The sequence below is a fragment of the Enhydra lutris genome, unplaced genomic scaffold (genome assembly GCF_002288905.1).
Source record: "Enhydra lutris kenyoni isolate GAN:26980312 unplaced genomic scaffold, ASM228890v2 scaffoldscaffold17, whole genome shotgun sequence".
Classification (NCBI taxonomy): domain Eukaryota; kingdom Metazoa; phylum Chordata; class Mammalia; order Carnivora; family Mustelidae; genus Enhydra; species Enhydra lutris.
This window is the reverse complement of record NW_019154101.1, coordinates 5,971,581-5,991,540: the sequence shown is the minus strand read 5'-3', so window position 1 is coordinate 5,991,540 and position 19,960 is coordinate 5,971,581. Positions and strand designations below refer to the sequence as shown.

General features: G+C 35.3%; 1 protein-coding gene across 8 annotated transcripts in view; it reads left to right on the top strand.

The window, feature by feature from the left end:
- LOC111147518 (ubiquitin protein ligase E3 component n-recognin 2) overlaps positions 1-19,960 on the top strand; it is a 126,765-nt gene that overhangs the window by 53,814 nt on the left and 52,991 nt on the right. For 6 of the 8 annotated variants that reach the window (XM_022503561.1, XM_022503562.1, XM_022503560.1 and 3 more), the window contains exons 7-11: positions 470-532; positions 4,828-4,948; positions 6,670-6,777; positions 7,183-7,271; positions 8,364-8,462. In XM_022503561.1, the coding sequence (XP_022359269.1) occupies positions 470-532; positions 4,828-4,948; positions 6,670-6,777; positions 7,183-7,271; positions 8,364-8,462 (480 nt within the window). Of the gene's footprint in view, positions 1-469; positions 533-4,827; positions 4,949-6,669; positions 6,778-7,182; positions 7,272-8,194; positions 8,294-8,363; positions 8,467-11,197; positions 11,216-19,960 lie in introns of all 8 variants that reach the window. The other 2 variants (XM_022503563.1, XM_022503559.1) reach the window with 2 other exon arrangements.

The following is a 19,960-nucleotide window of genomic DNA, read 5'->3' as shown; positions in this document are numbered from 1 at the left end:
TTAGAAATATTCAGTTATGGGGTACCTGGGTGGCTCAATCAGTTAAGCATCTCCCTTCAGCTCAGGTCATGATTCCAGGGTCCCTGCTCAGTGGGGAGTCATGTTCTCCCTCTGCTCTTACCTGCAACTTGTGCTTTTTCTCTCTAACTCACTCTGTCTCTCAAAGAAATAAAATCTTTAAAAAAAAAAAAAGGAAATATTTAGTTATGAAAACAGATATTATAGCAACCTAGAAGAATAAATGTTATGTCATTTAAGGAAATATACTTATTAGTGAGTTGAAAATATTAGGATGGTTTTGAAGGAAGATAATTTACTTTTCATCATTGAATAGAATGAATGTTGTAAATATTAAAATTGACTGGAGTTGTTATATGCTCAAATATGTTTATTTGTTTACTGGATGAAAAGTTATTAATACTGAATATAATATTTTTACATGTTAATTTAAAATATCTTCATTTACCAGGGTCGTAGGTCTGTTCGATATGGAGATTTCCAGTATTGTGAACAAGCAAAATCAGTGATTGTTGTAAGTAATTTAAAAACATGCCTACACTATTATTATTTTTTTTATTAGTTTAAAACTCATTCCACGTCTTGACATTTATGAACACATATTTCTGCCTTCATGAATATAAAGCCAACATCAGCCAAAAGTCATGTTTAATGATATGTTTCTTGAGCATTGCATTATTGCTCTATTTTTTTAAGGTGTGTAAGATTAATATTGAAAATGAACATTTACATGAGATACAGATTTTCTGCCTTCCTATTTCTCTATCAGAAACATCTTAGAAAGTGTTTCATTTTTGTTTTTGATAGCATGTCACATTACTTTTTAAGACTTTAACTGACTTAGCACCAAGATCAGAACTCAAGGGAGGTTGTTTCTTTGTAACTTATACCAAGGTATGCTGCATATAATAATAGCACTTAATGTATTATTTCTCTAAAAGAAAACTATTCCCCACATTTATATTTATTTTAAAAAATAAGAATTATTTTAAACTCTTCCATGTAAATGAATTTTATGTAAATATCCTTTTTGTTAAGTATTTTAAATATGCAGATAAAAATAGAGATAACATAGCAAATGCCTCTATGCCCACATTATACAGCATTTTCCTCATACATTTTTTATGTAAATAAAATAGTGTAGAGGACCCTGTGTTATCCTTTCTTTATCCTATTCCCTTTTCTCCTACCCTAGAGATAGATAACGACTTTTATTAATTCGTTTGTTCATTCTTGTGCGTACCTTTATGCTTCCATTTATTAAATCTGTTAACATTATATGTATTGATTTGGAGGCCTTTAAACATTAATTCATAATGTTTCATAACAAGATTCATACTGGATGTATTATACTGCAGCTTTCTATTTCAGTGTTGATACTAGGTTTGTGTGTGTTGATGCACGTACCTGTGAAGTATGCCATTGATAACTTTACCATAATTTTGCCATTCTCCTACTGATGGACAATTAGGATAATCCTTTTTTTTTCTTTTTTTGCTATGACTAAAAATCCTGCTATGGACATTGTTTTGTCACCTTGTTTCATAGATGTAAAAGTTTCTCTAGGGTATATACCAAGAAATAGGATTTCAGAGCATTTTCATCTTTACTAGATTTTGCTAAGTTAGTCTCCAAAATGGTGGCACTAATATGCATGCCCATCAGAGGTGTATAGAGAGTTCCCATTTCTCCACAACTTTGTCAAAACTGTATATTGTCAGATTTTTAAATTTTTGCCAGTTTCATGTGTATGGATGGCATCTCGTCAATTAAATTTGCATTTTCTTAATTATGAGTATCTTCATATTTTCTTTAAGATTTTATTTATTTATTTATTTATTTGATGGAGAGAGAGAGAGCACAAGTAGGCAGAGCAGTAGGGAGAGGGAGAAGCAGGTTGCCCATTGAGCAGAGGGCCTTTTGTAGTGCTGCATCCCAGGACCGTAGGATCATGACCTGAGCTGAAAGCAGACACTTTAACTGACACTGACTAAGCCACCAAGGCACCCCATCTTATTTCATATTTATTTATGTTTGCTGTGAATTTCCTATTCATATCCTTTATCCATTTGGGGGGGTTTGTCTTTTTCTTACTGTTTTGTTAGGGGTTCTTTATGTAACCCAAATTGTGGTCTTTTGTTAAAAATATCTTTTCCCACGATGTGACTTAATTTACATTTGTCTCTGGTGCCTTTCATCGAGCAAAAACTTTAAATTTTACTGTAGCAAAATACATCTTTTTCTTTATGATTCGTACATTTGATGTCTTATTTTAAAAATTCTTAATATCTAGACATAATAATGCATGAGAAACTATATCATGGTTGGGTAGAAGAATATTTCCATTTTTAGGAAATGCAGATTGAATATTAAGGGATAAGGAGGGATGATGCATATAACACACCCTCAGTAGTTCTTGGGTTTTTTTTTTTTTTCTTTTTTTTTTTTTATTTAAGTTCATGTATGCATATCTGTTTGGAGAGAGGAAAAATAAGGTGGAAATGATAAAGCAATCGGATCAAAGTTATAGTAGATGAATCTGAGTAAAGCAAAGAGGTATATTTTTTTCTTATATTGGTTACTTTATAACTTCTTATGTGTAGTACTATCATTTCAATTTTTCCTTTTTAAGAAAATTAATATTTGTAATCTCTGGTGGCATTTATGTGGATACATTCAGACGAGATCGGGCACGTTCAGGGTGGTATGGCCGTAGACTGTAGATACATTCATAATACAGAAAAGAAAGTCCAGAAATAGATACTAGCTAGAAGTAACTATAGGAAGATTCTAAGGGAGGAGGAGAGCTTCTTAACCTATACTAGAACCCCAGGAGTTAATAAAGAAATGTATTTTTTGGCTACGTAAAAAATTAGCATAAGAAGATATTCCATAAACAAAGTCAAGAGACAAACAGTAGATTTAGGCAAAATTATTACTAACATAGAGGATAGCCATTTAATGTTTATGATAAACAGAATACTCATAGATTATCAAGTAGGGAACAAATAACAAAATAGAAAAATGGACAGAGAATATGGAAAGGCAGTTACAGCAGAGAAAAAAAATCTAGGCAGTCAGTATACATGAAGAGACTCACTCATTGGTAATCAGTAAAATGATGGGGAGATTTCATATTCATCAGGTTGGAGAGGTTAGAGTGGTAAAATACCTTACTGGCAGAGATGCAGAGAATTTGAAAGCTGGTGTAAAATAAATTGCTACAGCATTTGGGGAAATAATTTAGTAGCATCTATTACTAAAGTTTTATCTTTCCTAAGAATTTATCTCATAGAAATGTAAGCACTAGCAAGTGTGTATACAAAGATGTTTAGTGCTGCTTTTTTTGCAGTCGCAGGAGACTGAAAACAAAGGGAATATGAATGCCCTTCTCTAGAGGATGTTTGAATAAATCCACACGACAGAATATCATGAGTCATTAACCCAAAAAAATCGGTTAACGCAAAGATGCACAAGAGTATGTATAGTATCCCATTTTTGTAGGTCAAATAAAAATCTTCATAAATGTATACATATATATAGATAGAGAAAATATGCAGAGACATAACTGTGTTAATGGGATTATGGGGATGGGATGAAGTTGGGGGTAGAAAGATGATCCAAACAAAAAATTATAATAGACTTAAGTAGACCTTTCTTCAAAAAAGTATATAAATTACCAGTAAGCACATGAAAACATCCTCAACATCACTAATTGTTAGGGAAATGCAAATAAAAACCATGATGAGATACCACCTGTTACCCATTTGGATGGCTATTATAAACAAAAACCATAACAACATCAAAAGAGTTGGCAAGGATATGGAGAAATTGCAACCCTTGCGCACACTGCTGGTGGGAATGTAAAATGGTACAGCTACTATGGAAAATTGTAATGTAGTTCCTCTAAAAATTAAAAGGGAATTACCATATGATCCAGCAGTTTTGCTTCTGGGTATATGCACAAAAGAATTGAAAGCAAGGTCTAGGAGATATTTGTACACCTATGTTCATAGCAGCATTGTTATTCACAATAGGTAAAAGACAGAGCAACTCAAGTGTCTATTGATGGATGAATGGATAAATAAAATCTATGTACATACAATATAATATCATTCAGCCTTAAAAAGGAAGGAAATGCTGGTGCATGCTACAACATAGGTGAACCTTGAGGACATTATGCTGAGAGAAATAAACCAGTCACAAAAAGATAAATAGTGTATGATTCCATTTATATGATACCTATAGTGTTTGGTGGGTATAAAGTTTGGGTTCTTCAAGATGAAAAGAGTTCTGGAGAAAAAAAAAGAGTTCTGGAGATTGGTTACACCACAGTGTGAATGTACTTAAGATTTCTGAACTATACATTTAAAAATGGTTACGTTGGAAATTATAGTTTATTATAGAGCAGAGTTTTTCTTTTTTTCGAAGTATGGATAACATCACTTCTATACAGTGAAGCAAATTACTTAAATATGTAATTGCATTTAAGAAATTGAAAACCTAAAACAAATGTCAGCATTTAAGTAATTTCTAATTGGTGGGGCAGATTTTCAAGTATAGGACCAAAGACCCAAGTTACTCATAAGCTGTAACTTCTTACTTTTTTGGAGGAATCCTAAGATTCTTTCTAGATCCTAAATTAGGATCTGAGTAAGGCAAGCCAAGTGGTATTTTTCTTACACTCATACATGAAAAAAAAATTCTCCTGTATGATGAGAGTATAGTTACATTACATAAAAATGCTAGCTTTTTTCTATAAGACAGCCTTTTTAAGTTTATTTTTTCTTTCTGCCATTTCTTTTTAAGAGAAATACCAGTAGACAGACAAAGCCACTCAAAGTTCAAGTTATGCATTCGTCTATTGTCGCACATCAAAATTTTGGTTTGAAACTTTTGTCTTGGCTGGGAAGTATTATTGGATATTCAGGTAGGTTCAAAAAACTATTTTGGAAAAAATATCAAGTGAAATAATTTCTTTCTTTAGTTTCACATTTTAAAATACCATCTCAGAATATATTTATGCACACAAAAACCCATGTTTCTCAAATTTTGCTCCACAGGATTTTTTATATGCATACAAAGGATTATGTGTTCAAATAAATGCAGGAAATATTGGATTAAACAATGATAAATGACTTTAATATGCTAATGAAATACAAATCTTGCAGACTTAATAAAAGAACCTTTTTTTTTTTTTAACCCCATCCTGTGGAACTCTGTTCCACAGAGCAAGCTAGGGAATACTACTATAAATAAAACATAAGTGATCAGCAGTTTAAAGGATACAACACTCATGTTGATATCTTTGTTTTGACTCTTCTAACTTATGGTTACTAATAATTTGCAACTCCAAACACTTGCAGATTTGAAGTTACTGATTTATATTTGGTATTTTTTGTCTTTCCACATTCCACAAATTAGATAATCTTTTTAATGTGGTAGCAGAATGAAGAACCCACATGGCTAATGCCAGAAATATAAGTTTGATGTATAAAATAGAATACTAAAGAGAAAAATAGGAACAGATCTAAGCTATCTGTTATACTGTTCTTCAGAAAGCAAGAGTGGTGGTTTGGATAAATGATATTGTGATGTTTATTATAAAGAGAAGTTCTAAAGTATTGTATTAAAAGAGCATTGCCACACGGTGAACACGACAGTTGAAAAAATACGGAGGTACTGAAACTTAGGAAACCACGTTTGCTTGTCTTTTTAAATGTCTTTCCATTTATTTTTTTTATCCTCAGTCTTTTTAGTTTTGGTATTTTTCCATTGGATACCTGTTCACCAAGTTCTCCACTAGAGTAGTAATGAATAGTATCATGGAAGCAATTTCCTGCCAAAAATTTTTTTGAGATATTTACCCTTAATTATTTAAAGACCTTGTCTCTTATTTAATACTATATACGTATTTCTCTTTAGTCTTATAAACAATTCCTGTTTGGTGGCTTTTTATAATTTTAAAATTACTCCATTTCTTTCCGATTTATTTTGCATCCTTATAGAAGACTAAAAACTGATTTTAATTATAAAGTATGAAACATAAGGTATTAAAGTTTTGGTTATGTTAATGCTTATGTTAATATTTGAAGAACTTTTTTTTTTAAGTTCAGGATTTAGAAGATGTAGGAATTTGTCTTCCAGGACCTTTCACATAGTAGGTACACATAGGTTCACAGAGAACATTTATTTAATGAGTGGAAACATTTTGCACAGCACTGATAAGTGGACTGGTGCTTATTATAGTACAGAGGCCATGCATACTTTTTTTTTTAATAATGGCAGCACAATTATACCTACCTTCACTTGTCATGGATGTAACAGTTTTATTATAATCTGGTTTAATTAACATTGGTCCTTAAAGAACTGTATTTAAATTCTTTACAACATAGAGGTCGTTGCCCTTCTGATAGGCTTATATTTTGGTATTCTGGAATAAGTGTTGGTGTAGAATGTGAGATTTGGAATTTTTCTCTTTTTGTGAAAATGCTAATAAAATAGTTAATATGTTTACTTTTTCTGAATAAAGTTGACCATTAACAAACATGTAAAGCTCTATAGATTCGCTGGAACATTTCTATTAAAATGTCATTTTATTTTAATATTTGATGTTTCTATTTCATTGACTACTTTTCTTCCTGTTTTAAGATGGGCTTCGTCGAATTTTATGTCAAGTTGGTTTACAAGAAGGGCCAGATGGCGAAAATTCTTCTCTAGTGGATAGATTGATGCTTAATGATTCCAAATTGTGGAAAGGTAATCTTTTAACTACTTTCAGGGTATAGGAGAACCTTAAATAAGTAAATGGGGAAAGGTTTTTTGGTTTTGTTTTGTTTTGTTTTGTTTCGTTTTGTCTTCATTTGGGAAGGTATTTAATAAATATAGTTTTTAGAATTAACACATGCAGTCTTATTCTTTGGAAAAAACATCAACAGATTTTAGAGTCCATGACCCAAATTAAATGACCTTTATATTTTGTTAGAAAACTATTTTTAGAAAAAAATTTTTAAGAAGCAGATTGCAAGTGTTTTATACTGAAGGAACACATTTAGAGTTCTGCTCTTAAGACTCGAAATACAGTTGGACATATAAAAACCTTGGAATTGTAATTTTTGGCTTGTTTGATACATCATTATTTTACATCTACTCTTTTTGTAAAAGGTGCTAGGAGTGTGTATCACCAGTTGTTTATGAGCAGTCTCCTTATGGATTTGAAATACAAAAAATTGTTTGCTGTTCGATTTGCAAAGGTAAGTAGTCTCTCAGTTTGAAATTTAACAAAATGGGTTTATACAGAGTAAATATAACCCATGATTATATCCAGGCTTTATAATATTAGCAACTAATAGTAATATGTCACCGTTTTGATTTTAAGTTCTCAGAAACTTCAATAGATGATCTTTTTATCTTTCATAAATAGAGTAAAATTCCAGCAGTAAGGCTTTTCTTTTGTGTCACCTGCCATGACAGTACAAACTTCCACCTGTGAGATGTATATGATATCAAATGATAAATGAAGAATTTAAACCTATGCCATTGTGTATTATGTATGGTACTATTCCCATTAAAATTTGTATAAGGAAAAGATCTTAGGTGAAATGACATATGTATATATGGATGTGATTTAAGAATCGTGAACTCTTGGTTGTTGATATTGTTGAATTATATTCTTTTCCCTTTTTGTAGTATGTGCTTTTTTTTTTTTTTTAATTCACCTGAATTAGGAGTTCTTAATCAAGGAAGAATGTAAGGATCGTTTGGGGAGCTCTTTCAAAATACATCTCTCTGTGTCCCATTCTCAAACTTAATTAGGCAGATTCACCAAGAATGGGATCCAAGCATGTGTACTTGGAAAGAGCCATCAGGTGATTCTGATATACATCCATAGGAAATGAAAGTCTGGTTTCATCAGAGACCATGTAGAGCTGCTATAATTTAGCCCTACCAGTGTACAGTAACATCCCAAGATTTTAGAAGCTGTTACTCCTATTTGAGCTCGTAAAGATTGTATAGTGAATCAGTATTTATACAAAATTTAATTGGTAGAAGTTATTTTAGTTATCATTCTCGTAGCAGTGTTATCTTACTGACTCCTCCAACCTTGACTTTTCATTATAATCCTTAAACATTTGGTCGATGTGGATTAGAGGTGAATCTCCCCCTTGTTGTTTAGAATTACCAGCAGTTGCAGAGAGATTTTATGGAGGATGATCACGAGCGAGCAGTGTCCGTGACTGCTCTGTCTGTCCAGTTCTTCACCGCACCTACTCTGGTGAGTAGTGCTTGCCTTTTCTTTGTAACTGATAGCTGGCACTCCTTGCCTTTTTTTGCCTTCTTAATAGAACTATGAGCGTTTGCAGAGTGATTATGTGACAGATGACCACGACAGAGAGTTTTCAATCGCAGACCTCTCGGTTCAGATATTCACAGTTCCTTCACTTGTAAGTACTGAAAGACTAAGAAGAACTTTCTTTTTTTTTTTTTTTTTTTTTATTATTATTTATTTGACAGACAGAGATTACAAGTAGGCAGAGAGGCAGGCAGAGAGAGAGGAGGAAGCAGGCTCCCTGCTGAGCAGAGAGCCCGATGTGGGGCTCGATCCCAGGACTCTGAGATCATGACCTGAGCTGAAGGCAGAGGCTTTAACCCACTGAGCCACCCAGGTGCCCCAAAGAAGAACTTTCTTGTTTGCCATTGACAGAAATAAAGCTTTAAAATACTAGAGAATAAAGATTTGTATATTCCTGAATAATATCTTATTAATGGGTGATCAGACTTCAGACACCTTCAGCCATACTAGAACATAGCCTTCAGTATGTAATCTAGAAAGAAAAAGTCATTTAAACTTAATCTGTACATTGTCATACTACTTCCCCAAGGTTTTGAACTGGTTAAGTTTAAAATTCAGCTGATTGGTTTAACAAACGTATCCATTAGAAATAGCATTTTATATACAGTGTCACATTTTGAGAAGCTTCCTTCCCCCCCAATAAGGCAATTGAATCATAGTGGTTAGAGGTGGTCTTATACGAAGTTTCACTAGTTGCCCAGGAAGGCATCACTATGTTTTAGTGCTATTCAGTAATTAAAATTCATATTTAATTTATTTGACAAAAATGTGTTGAGATCTTTTATTTCTTGGACACAGTTCTAAGCTTTGGCAGTATAGCGGTGAGCAAAAACAGATGCAGTCCTTGCCCTCATGGAACTTAAAATAATGGGAAAGATTCACAGAATTGGTTAATTAAAACTGTAATGAAAACTCAAGAATTTCATTGTTTTGAGAGAGAATCATAGAGAGATCTAACCTATTCCCAGAGTTCAGAGAAGGGTTCTGTAGGGAAAGCACCTTTATGTGGGGTCATGAAGGAAAGTTCATTTAAATGGACCAGCACTTGAGCAGGTCCTGAGTTAGGAAGGTTCCTATCCAGGAAACAGAAGGAAAGCCAGCACAGTTGAAGATCCTTAAAGATGGAATAAAATAGAAGGCCGGTGCCTAATTGTATAGTATTCTAGGGTTATTTTCCTACAGAGGTGCATTTTCCAGTTTTTTTGTTTGTTTTGAATGAGTGTTTTTCTCAGGATTACCTTTATGTTCAAGGATGTATTCTAGTCCAGTTGTGAAACTGTCTGTATCCACTAATGAAATATTACAAGCCAAGAGAAGGATTTTGGTTCATTGGGAGATCAGTGAAGATTTTAAAAGTGGCATTTACATCGTCAGTTTGTGATTTTTAAAAGATCGTGCTGTTTGTAATTTGGAGAACAAATTGACAGGAGGCAAAAGTGAGCATGAGGAACCTAATTAGAAGCTGATGCTGTGATCCAGACAAGAATTGGTGGTAACTCAAGCTGGGATTGTGGCAGTAGATGTGAGTTGTGAGAGAGATTTAAATAGTAAAAGCTACAGAATTGGCCAGACTTGGGTTTGGGGGATCAGTTGGTGAGTGTTTGTTCAACTGGAGAAAAAGGGTAAAGATGACTTCCATGTTTGTGACTTGCAGCTCAATGGATGTCATGCCACCTGCACAGGGGATTTTGGAAAACGAGTAGGATTTGTGAAGAGAGAAAGTGATGCTTTCATTTTTAGTCAGGGATGTTTGAGAAGCCTCTGAGATATCCTATGTGTGTTCATATCTGTGCTTCCTCCATTGTTGTCCATTTCCATGTCTGTACCCAGTTCTAATAATTTCTTTAATGTTCTCAGGCTTCTTTTTTTTTTTTAAGATGAACTAAAATTGGGACACCTGGGTGGCTCAGTTGGTTAAGCCGCTGCCTTTGGCTGAGGTCATGATCCCAGGATCCTGGGATTAAGTCCCGCATTGGGCTCCTTGCTCAGCGGGGAGCCTCTGCCTGCCACTAGGCCTACTTATGCACGTGCTCTCTCTCTCTCTCTCTCTCTCTCACTGTCTCTGACAAATAAATAAATATAATCTTTTTTTTAAAAAATGAACTAAAATCACACAAAAACACATTAGGATTTTGATTGAAAATGTATTTAAAGATACTTTGGAAAGAACTGATATCTTTGCAATATCAAATATCCCTGTCCAGGAACATAATTTGTCCTCATTTATTAAGTCTTATTTTATGTTCTTATTACAAAATCTTTCTGGTCTTCTTAATTAATATCTAAATGTTAAATTTTGTGTTAAATAATTTTGTATTAAATAACAAAATAATATTTTGTGTTAAAATCAACACAAAATATTATTTTGGGATTTTGAGTAATCTACAAGTAAATTTTGTTCTACTATTCCATCTTCTATTTTTTCCTGTCTGATTCTTTTAGTTAGAAACACTAGACAAATAGCGTATGTACTCATTTATTCAGAACTTATTTATTTAGCACCTTTACTGAGCAGGTATTGTTGTGGGGTCTGGAGAAAAATATTGCAGTAAACAAAGCAGACAAAAGTCCCTGACCCTATGGAATTTATAGTCTCATTGGGAAGAGACAGATATACAAACAGTTGGATACCATTTATGAATCAAGTGTTGATGAGTGCTATGAAGTAGAAAAGCAGGTTGAGCGGATAGAGAGTGACACTTAAGGGATCATACTTTATACAAGGTTATCAGAACGCCTTTCAGAGAAGTAGTGTTTGAACAGGAACCTGAAGAAAGTGAGAGATGAGTAATGTGACTAACTGGTGGAAGAGCCTCCTGGGCAGAGAGAACAGCAAGTACAGAAGTTCTGAAATGAATGTGCACTTGACATTTTGGAAGAAAGAATCCCAAACAGGCCAGTGTTGCTAGATAAATGAGGAAAATGGTCAGTGACATCACTGAGGTATAGGGTTGAAGATGGAATGGGCAAGGGCCATTGTAAGAGCTTAGGTCTTTTGTCTAAAGAAAGTATGATAAGGGAAATGATAAAAGAACAGAAATTAATAAAACAAAGCAAATATATGTAATTAAAAAATCAGTACAACCAAAATTTCGTTCTTTTAACACACCAAGGAAAAAAGGAATAGATATTTAGGAAGACTAATAAAGAAAAATAGAAAAATTTTATTGTGAAAAGGGCTGCAAAAAAAGCACAGGCCTTACAGATATTAAGTAGAAAATAAGACAGTATTGGGACCAACTTAAATCAGTATAATTGGAAGTTTGGATGAGATGAACAGATTCCTAAGAAAACCCACAGGTTATTAAAAGAGAAATAAGGAACAGAAATTTTTAATTATTATAAAAATCTTCTCACAAGTCCCCGGCCCCAAGTGGCTACACTGGAGAATCCTTCCAAATATTTAAGGAAGAAATAACACCTGTCTTACATTAATTTTTCTGGAAAACAGAGAAAGAGAATATACTGGCCAATTTAATTGAGTTCTCTGTTATCTTGATACCAAAACCCAGCAAGGCAATTTACAAGAAAATTACCATCCACTCCCTCTCACAGATGAGGTTACACAAATCAAATCAGGCAATATAGAAAAAGGATAATACATCACACCAACTTTGGTTTTTTTCCTTAATGCAAGAGTAGTATAACATTTGGGGAAAAAAATCAGCTGGCATAATTCACCTTATTAACAGATGGGGGAAAAATTGTATCAAATGCTTTTTCTGAATTAATGAAATTTAGCACTTACTTATAATTTAAAACAAAATACCTCATACCTAGGAATGAAAGAGAACTTTAATCTGGTAGAGTACCTAAGAACAAAACAAAAAGTAAAAACCTCAAGCAAACATTCTACTTAATGCTAAGTATTAAAAGCTTTTCCCCTGAGATGAGGAATGAGAAACATTCCTCCTTTTATTCACCACATGATGACAACCATTCTTTCTGTAATTTCTTAAGATAGATGTTTAAGTTGTTGACTTTCAGCCTTTCTCTCCTGATAAGTGCATTTAAGGCTTAAGTTTCCATCTAAGCAATAACATTAGCTGCATCCCACAATTTTGTAATGTCCTATTTTTATTATACAGTTCAAAAAAATCCACTGAGTTCCTTTGGGACCTCTTCTTCCTTGACCTATTTTTTTCTTCTTTGTGGTTATACTCCTTAGAGATATATTGCTAAATTTCAAAACACTTGGGCATTTTCTAATAATTATTTTGTTTTGAACTTAGTTTAATTTTACTGTTGTTGGAGAACTTACTGATTTCAGTTGTCTGTTTAGTCTAGCTTTATGGCCCAGAATATTTTCAGTTTTGATAAATATCCCACGTGAACTTGAAAATAATGTATATTCTCTTATCATTGGGTACAGTGTTTCTGTATGTCACTTGGGTCAAGTTTGTTCATTTTCATTGTGTAAGTCTTACATATTTACTAATCTTCTGCTTGCTTGTTCCATCAACTGTTGAAGTGTCTTAGGGTTTCCCACAGTGATTTTTAGATTTGTCTTTCTCCTTTTACTTCTGTTTCTATATACCTGTTTTATATATCTTTATGTTATTGACCACATACAAATTTAGAATTGTACCTTATAGATTAAACCTTTTATCATTATGAGTTATCTTTTTCATCTCAGATAATACTGCTGACTTAAAGTAATTTATCTGATATTACAGCAACAACTCCTTTCTGTTGGTTAGTGTTTGCATAATATGTCTTTTCCTTTTTTTTTTTTTTTTTAAGAGAGAGATAGTTGGGAGTAGAGGAAGGGGCAGAGGGAGAAGGAGAGAATCTGAAGCAGCCCCTACTCCCAGCGCAGAGCCCGACATGGGGTTCAATCTCACAACCCAGAGATCATGACCTGAGCTGAAATTAAGAGTTGGATGCTTAACCAGCTGAGCCGCCCAGACACCTCACATTTTTAACTCTTTTGTACCCTTATGTTGAACTTACATCACTTTTATAAAGCATGTATTTGGGTTTTGTTGTTTACCCAATCTGTCACACCTGATGATGTAATCAGATTACTGCTCGTTTAATGTAATTACTGGTATATTTAGCTTTAAAGATCACCTTGTGGAAAAAAAAAAAAGATCAATTAGTGATCTTTTTTTTCTGTTTGAACCACCTATTTTGTTTCTTTTTCTCTTGTTTCTTACCTTCTTTTGGATTAAGTAGTTATTATTTCTTTCCCCCACCCTTTATTAACTTGTTTGTCTTACATTAACTTACTACTCTCATAAGGGTGACTCTAAAGCAGTTTTACTCCGAAGTGTCAGTAATGACAGGATAAACAATTTGTACCAGAATGTGAACCAACACGTTGTTGATCTCATCAAAACTCTTGCTATGAGAGGGGCGCCTGGGTGGCTCAGTGGGTTAAGCCTCTGCCTTCGGCTCAGGTCATGATCTCAGGGTCCTGGGATGAGCCCTGCATCGGGCCCTCTGCTCAGCAGGGAGCCTGCTTCCCTCCACCCCCTCCCCGCGCCTGCCTCTCTGCCTACTTGTGATCTCTCTCTGTCAAATAAATAAATAAAATCTTAAAAAAAAACAACAAACCTCTTGCTATGAGAAAAAAAAAAGTCAGCTAAATTAAACTGTTACTAGTTGATTTATCTTCTTGTCATAACAAGCAGTTTGTATGCTGCTGGTCCATGGTCTGTAGTTTGAGTAGCACTGCCCTAGAGTTTACGCGTGCATCCCTGATACTGCAGGCCAGCGCCATGTTTTCAGCCCCTGAAGGGTGGAAGTCTAGACGTCCCCACTCAGCCTTTGTTGGTGTAGATGGGACTGGAGCTACAGTTTTTCCTGTAGCAGTTGCCTAGAGTAGAGGGGCTCTTGTCTGAACGTTTTCTCTCCTGCTGGGTTACTTCTTTCCTGTGACTGAGAGAGCTGGCTTTTATTGGGGCTTTTAAAAAAAAATCTGCCCCCATTGGCATATTCAGGTTACCAGCTTCTTAGAACTCTCTGCCATGTCATTTCTTGGGTTCTCTGAGGTCCCTAGCCAGTCTGCCTTCTAGCCACCTCTCTGAATCTTCTGGTATTCTTTTGCATATAATATCCAGGATTCTTAGGTGTACTTAGAAAACTAGAGAAAACTGTACCTACTCCCTCTAACCTGATCACTGGAACAGAAAAATCCATCCTTTTTTTTTTTTTTTTTTTAAATGGATTCCAGTTTTCTGGTGAAATTCTCCATTTTTTCCTCAGTTTTCTGAACATGTAAATCGTAGTTATTTTAAAGTCATGGTCTGATCTGGGAGTGCCTGGGTGGCTCAGTCAGTTGAGCTTTCGATTCTTGATTTCAGCTCAGGTCATGATGTCAGGGTCGTGGCTTTGAGCTCCGTGTCAGGCTCTATGCTCAGTGTGAATTCTGCTTGGGATTCTCTCCCTCTTCCTCTCCCTCTGCTCCTGCCCCTGCTCTCTCTCTCTCAAGTGGATAAATAAATACGTCTTAAAGTCATAGTCTGATAATGTCATTATCTAGATCATTTGTAGGTCTATTCCTATTTTTTTATGTTTTTCTTCAGATGTTTTCCTTCAGATGCTGAAGGAAAAGCAGCTCCAGAATGTTGGCTCACCTCGCTCTGCCATGTGCCTTCTGCATGGTTTTATCCCCTCGAGTCCTTATTTCCTCAGCAGCTCTCTAATGATTTCAAACTTTTCTTCCCAACTGATCTTTTCTGGTTGTTCTTAGGGGGAAATGTTGGTCAGCCTCAAGCTTCCATCATGACTGGAAGCAGAAGAGTTACATGTATCATTTCTTGAAAAAGCACCATTAGTAATTCATCTGCCTATCCCTGCTTAAAGTCAGTTGCCTAGGGGTGCCTGGGTGGCTCAGTCATTAAGCATCTGCCTTTGGCTCAGGTCATGATCCCAGGGTCCTGGGATCAAGACCCACGTCAGGCTCTCTCTCATTTTGATTTTTAGTCCTTTAAAATGCTTAATAACTTTTTATTGACATTTGTCTTAGATTTCAGCAGTCTTGATTTATGATTTATATAGCTTTGATTTTCTTTATAGATACTGGATGTAGATATTGTATCCCTATGCTGGCAGCTTTCTCAGATTTGGAAATTTCGTAGTCATTCTCTTCTCAAATATGGTTTCTGTCCATTCTCTTTCTCATTGCCTTCTGTTAGGATGTTCTTTATTACAAAATCTTAGACACTGCATGATATCTTTCTTCTAAGAAGATTCCCCTTAATGTTAGGCAGCTGGAGAGAGGCCTGTCACCTTAGTCCAGTTAGGAATTGACATGACGCCAGGTTGTTTTGGCAAGACTGTCTTCTGAGTCATCCTCACCCCTGAAACATTATCCTCTAAGATTTCCCAATCAAGAGCCTAGAGGGTTCACACAAGTCTTCCCCTCTCTAGGGTCCTGAACTCGTTTTATTTCCTCCACTTGCTAAAACTGCCACATCGCTCCTCTGCTCTTCTAGTCTTTCTGCTCTTAGACTTCTGGCCTGCATAGCTTCAGAATTTTGCAGGTATCTTATGGGGGAAAATGGAAGAAAATTGGAGTCCAATTCCTATTCTGCTGTTCTTACTAGAGTCCTGGCCACCCCACTCTCCAGCCAGATAAAATCTTTGGTTTTTCTTCCTGTCAGCAGTTTTGTCAGACTCTTTCCCAGGATCTTCTGTCTCATTTTGTCCAGTTCCCAGAAGAGTCAGATGCTGAAGGAAAAGCAGCTCCAGAATGTTGGCTCACCTCCCTCTGCCATGCCCCTTCTCCATGGTTTTATCCCCTCAAATCCTTATTGTCTCAGCAGCACTCTAATGATTTCAGACTTCTCTTCCTAACTGATCTTTTCTGGTTGTTCTTAGGGGGAAATGTTGGTCAGCCTCAAGCTTCCATCATGACTGGAAGCAGAAGAGTTACATGTGTCATTTCTTGAAAAAGCACCATTAGTAATTCATCTGCCTATCCATGCTTAAAAATCAATTGCCTAGGGGCACCTGGGTGGCTCAGTCATTAAGTGTCTGTCTTAGACTCAGGTCATGATCCCAGGGTCCTGGGATCGAGCCCCGCGTCGGGCTCTCTGCTCAACCGGGAGCCTGCTTCTCCACTCTCCCACTCCCCCTTCTTATGTTCCCTCTCTCGCTGTGTCTCTTTGTCAAATAAATAAATAAAATCTTTTTAAAAAATCAAATGCCTAGATATTAGTGAAATGTTATATATCCTTGATAGAATCCGATATATTGATTGATCTTTTGGGTTACTGAAAATTCAGTCTTCATTTTTAAATAGCCTGGTCAAAAACCAAAACTAATAGTTCAAGTGATGACAGTATCTTACTTGTTCTAATTTGTTTTTATTAGATCTGCCCTAATTTATAGTCAGCATTACCCCTGTATGCTGTATCATGTTTAGCTTAACTAAAAGTGTGTACACAGGCCATTATTATTCAGTAAAGCTTTTCAGAGGAGTGCATGGGTGATTCATTCAGTTGGTCATCCGACTTGATTTCAGCTCATGTCCTGCCTGATCTCAGGGTGGTGAGATTGACCCCCATATCAGGCTCTGTGCTCACTGTGGAATCTCCTTGAGATTCTCTCTCTCCCTCTGCCCCTGCCCCTCCTGATGCTCACACTCTCTTGCTCTCAAAATAATAAATAAGATCTGTATAAAAAATCTTAAAAAATAAAATGGGGGCCCCTGGGTGGCTCAGGCATTAAGCCTCACCCTTTGGCTGAGGACATGATCCCAGAGTCTTGGAATCAAGCCCTGCATTAGGCTCCCTGTTCCACGGGAAGCAGCCTTCTCCCTCTCCCACTCCCCCTGCTTGTGTTCCCTCTCTCACTGTCTCACTCTCTCTGTCAAATAAATCAAATAAAAAATCTTTTTAAAAAATTAAAAATAAAGTTTTTCAGAGTCTTGGGTGACTATGGCCCATTTTGAATATGTGTTAGATATGTAATGAGCCTTGCAACACAAGATTGAATATAAATTACATAAAATGAATAAAATTATAATTAAGGTAAGTAGCAGTAGTATAATTTAAAGCAAAGCGAATTATAGGCATTTAAAAATTAAGCAGTTTGGGGATGCCTGGATGGCTCAGTTGGTTAAGTGACTGCCTTTGGCTCAGGTCATGTCGAGCCCCACCTCCCTCTCCCTCTGTCCCTCCCTCTGCCTGTGCTGTCTTGCTTTCTCTCTCTCTCAAATAAATAAAATCTTTTAATAAATAAAATAAAAATAAAAATTAAACACTTTCAGGGTAATAAGAAGTTCTAGAACTGTATAATAATGTTAGATATTTAATGTTGAAGGTTACCTTGAAAGGTTAGCAACAATCTAGGCAAGAGGTGATAAAGCCAAGTACTTAAAGTTTTTTGTTCTTCTTTTCTGAACTTTTTTGTCCTTCTTTTCTGAACTTTTGTTCTTGCTTTCTCTGGTTTTCATTTTAGAAGTGGAAATGCCTGAATAACTCCCATCTCTTAATGGGACATTACTAATAGACATCTTAACTGATTTTTTTTTTTTTAAGTTGGCACCCATGACAATCAGAATCCAATCCAAAATTATGCAGTGGATAAACCATCTCTTTTAATATTCATCTGAAACTGAAAATGCTAAATAAATGCCTTGGTTGGTGAGATTTACATTCCACCAATATTAAATTGTCTCTACCAAACTTCCTTCACCTATTGTTTATGCGTCTTGTAAGCATGCTCTACAGAGTTTTTTCTTAGGTCACTCAAATTGCATTATACCCATTTTACTTACTCAAAATCAACTAATTCAGCAAACAAAGAAAAGGACTGTCTTTTTTTTTCTTTTTTTAAAAGATTTTATATATGTATTTGAGAGAGAATGAGAGAGAGAGAGCATGAGAAGAGGGAGGGTCAGAGAAGCAGACTTCCTGCCAAGCAGGGACCCTGATGTGGGCCTCAGTCCCGGGACTCCAGGATCATGACTTGATCCGAAGGCAGCTGCTTAACCAACTGAGCCACCCAGGTGCCCCATCCTTTTATCTTAACCTGTCAATACCTCCTCTTCTTCAAAGTTGACCTTAGTCTTCACTGTGTAGGAAAATGAGCAGAACTTAATCCTGTTGATGTTGAGGTCTTAGGTCCTATGTCCTGACAATGTGATGATGACTTTTGAGTTTTTCAAAGGAATATTTAACTATATAGATTTTTCTCTTTATCTGATAACCTCAGAACCTTTACATTAGAACACAGCCTTACTATATTCTTAGACTTATATCTTCTGCACTTTTTTGTCCTACTTTTTTTAAAAGATTTATTTATTATTTTAGAGAAAGAGAGCACACGTGGGCAGGGGAAGGGGCAGAGAGAGGGAGAGAAATATGGAGCCTGGCATGTGGCTCGATCCCATGACCCTGAGATCATGACCACCTGAGCCGAAATCAAGAAGTTGGAAACTTAACCAACTGAGCCACCCAAGTACCCTGTCCTACTTTTTGATGCAACTTTCTATATTGCTAATTGATTAGTGGGAGATCTAGTTAAGTAGGTCCCCCCAATACCAGTAACACCCTTGAACCTAGTTAGGCTAGAAAGGTAGAGGAAAACCATGATCATTTATAGCACAGTAATAATGAGGTATTCTAATAATATTAGACCTTCTGACTTTATTATGGAGCAGAAAAGGAAATGCAAATTGTTATAAAATAATGTCCAACCTCATTCAAAGTAAGATGAAATCTAAAATCATCAGAATGGCAAAGATCAAATGTTTAAAGTTTCATTGTGTTACTGAAAGCACGAGGGGAAAGGCACACACTGTAGATGGACATATAAATTGGTAAGCTTCTTTGTGGAGACAGTTTGGTGATATCAGTAAAATTTATAATGTACGTACACTTTAACCCAGTAATTCCACTTCTAGAAAATTATTCTAAAAATATCCTTGCAGTTGTACACAGCTAATATTCATTGCAACATCTTTTGTAATAAATAGCAGAAGATTGGAAAAAACCCAGATGTCTCATGTCTCACCATTAAGGGCCTGCCTGGCTAAATAAAGTATGATAGAAAAAAATAACCTGGTGATAGTTACGACTATTGAGGGAATTTATATGAACTGATACGGAACAATCTCTAAAATACATGAAGTTAAAAAAACAAGTGCAGAACAATGTTTATAATATGCTATCCTTTAAGGGTCAGAAATAGGTATAATTAAATATATGTAGAGAAATAGGTATAATTAAATATATGTATACTTCTATCTACTTAGTAACACTTAACCCATATATTATAAATGTATATATGTGTGTGTGTGTGTGTGTGTGTGTGTTGGTACATATATGTATGTATTATACACACACACACCATCTCTGGAAGAATATGCAAGAAAACTGCTCGAAGAGATTGATTGCCTTTGCAAGGGGGACCTTGGGAGCTAGGAAACTTTTTACCTTTTTTTTTTTTTTTTTAGTCATTTAAATGTATTTGCTTATTCAAAAATACATAGATATATACATAGAAACAAAAAATAAATTTTAAAAGGAGATTAAGAGGAAATACAGTTTCATACTGAGTTCTACAGAATCTGTGATGTGAACCTCTGGATCCTAGAATAATTATACCATACCATTATAGGTGTCTAAATGTCTC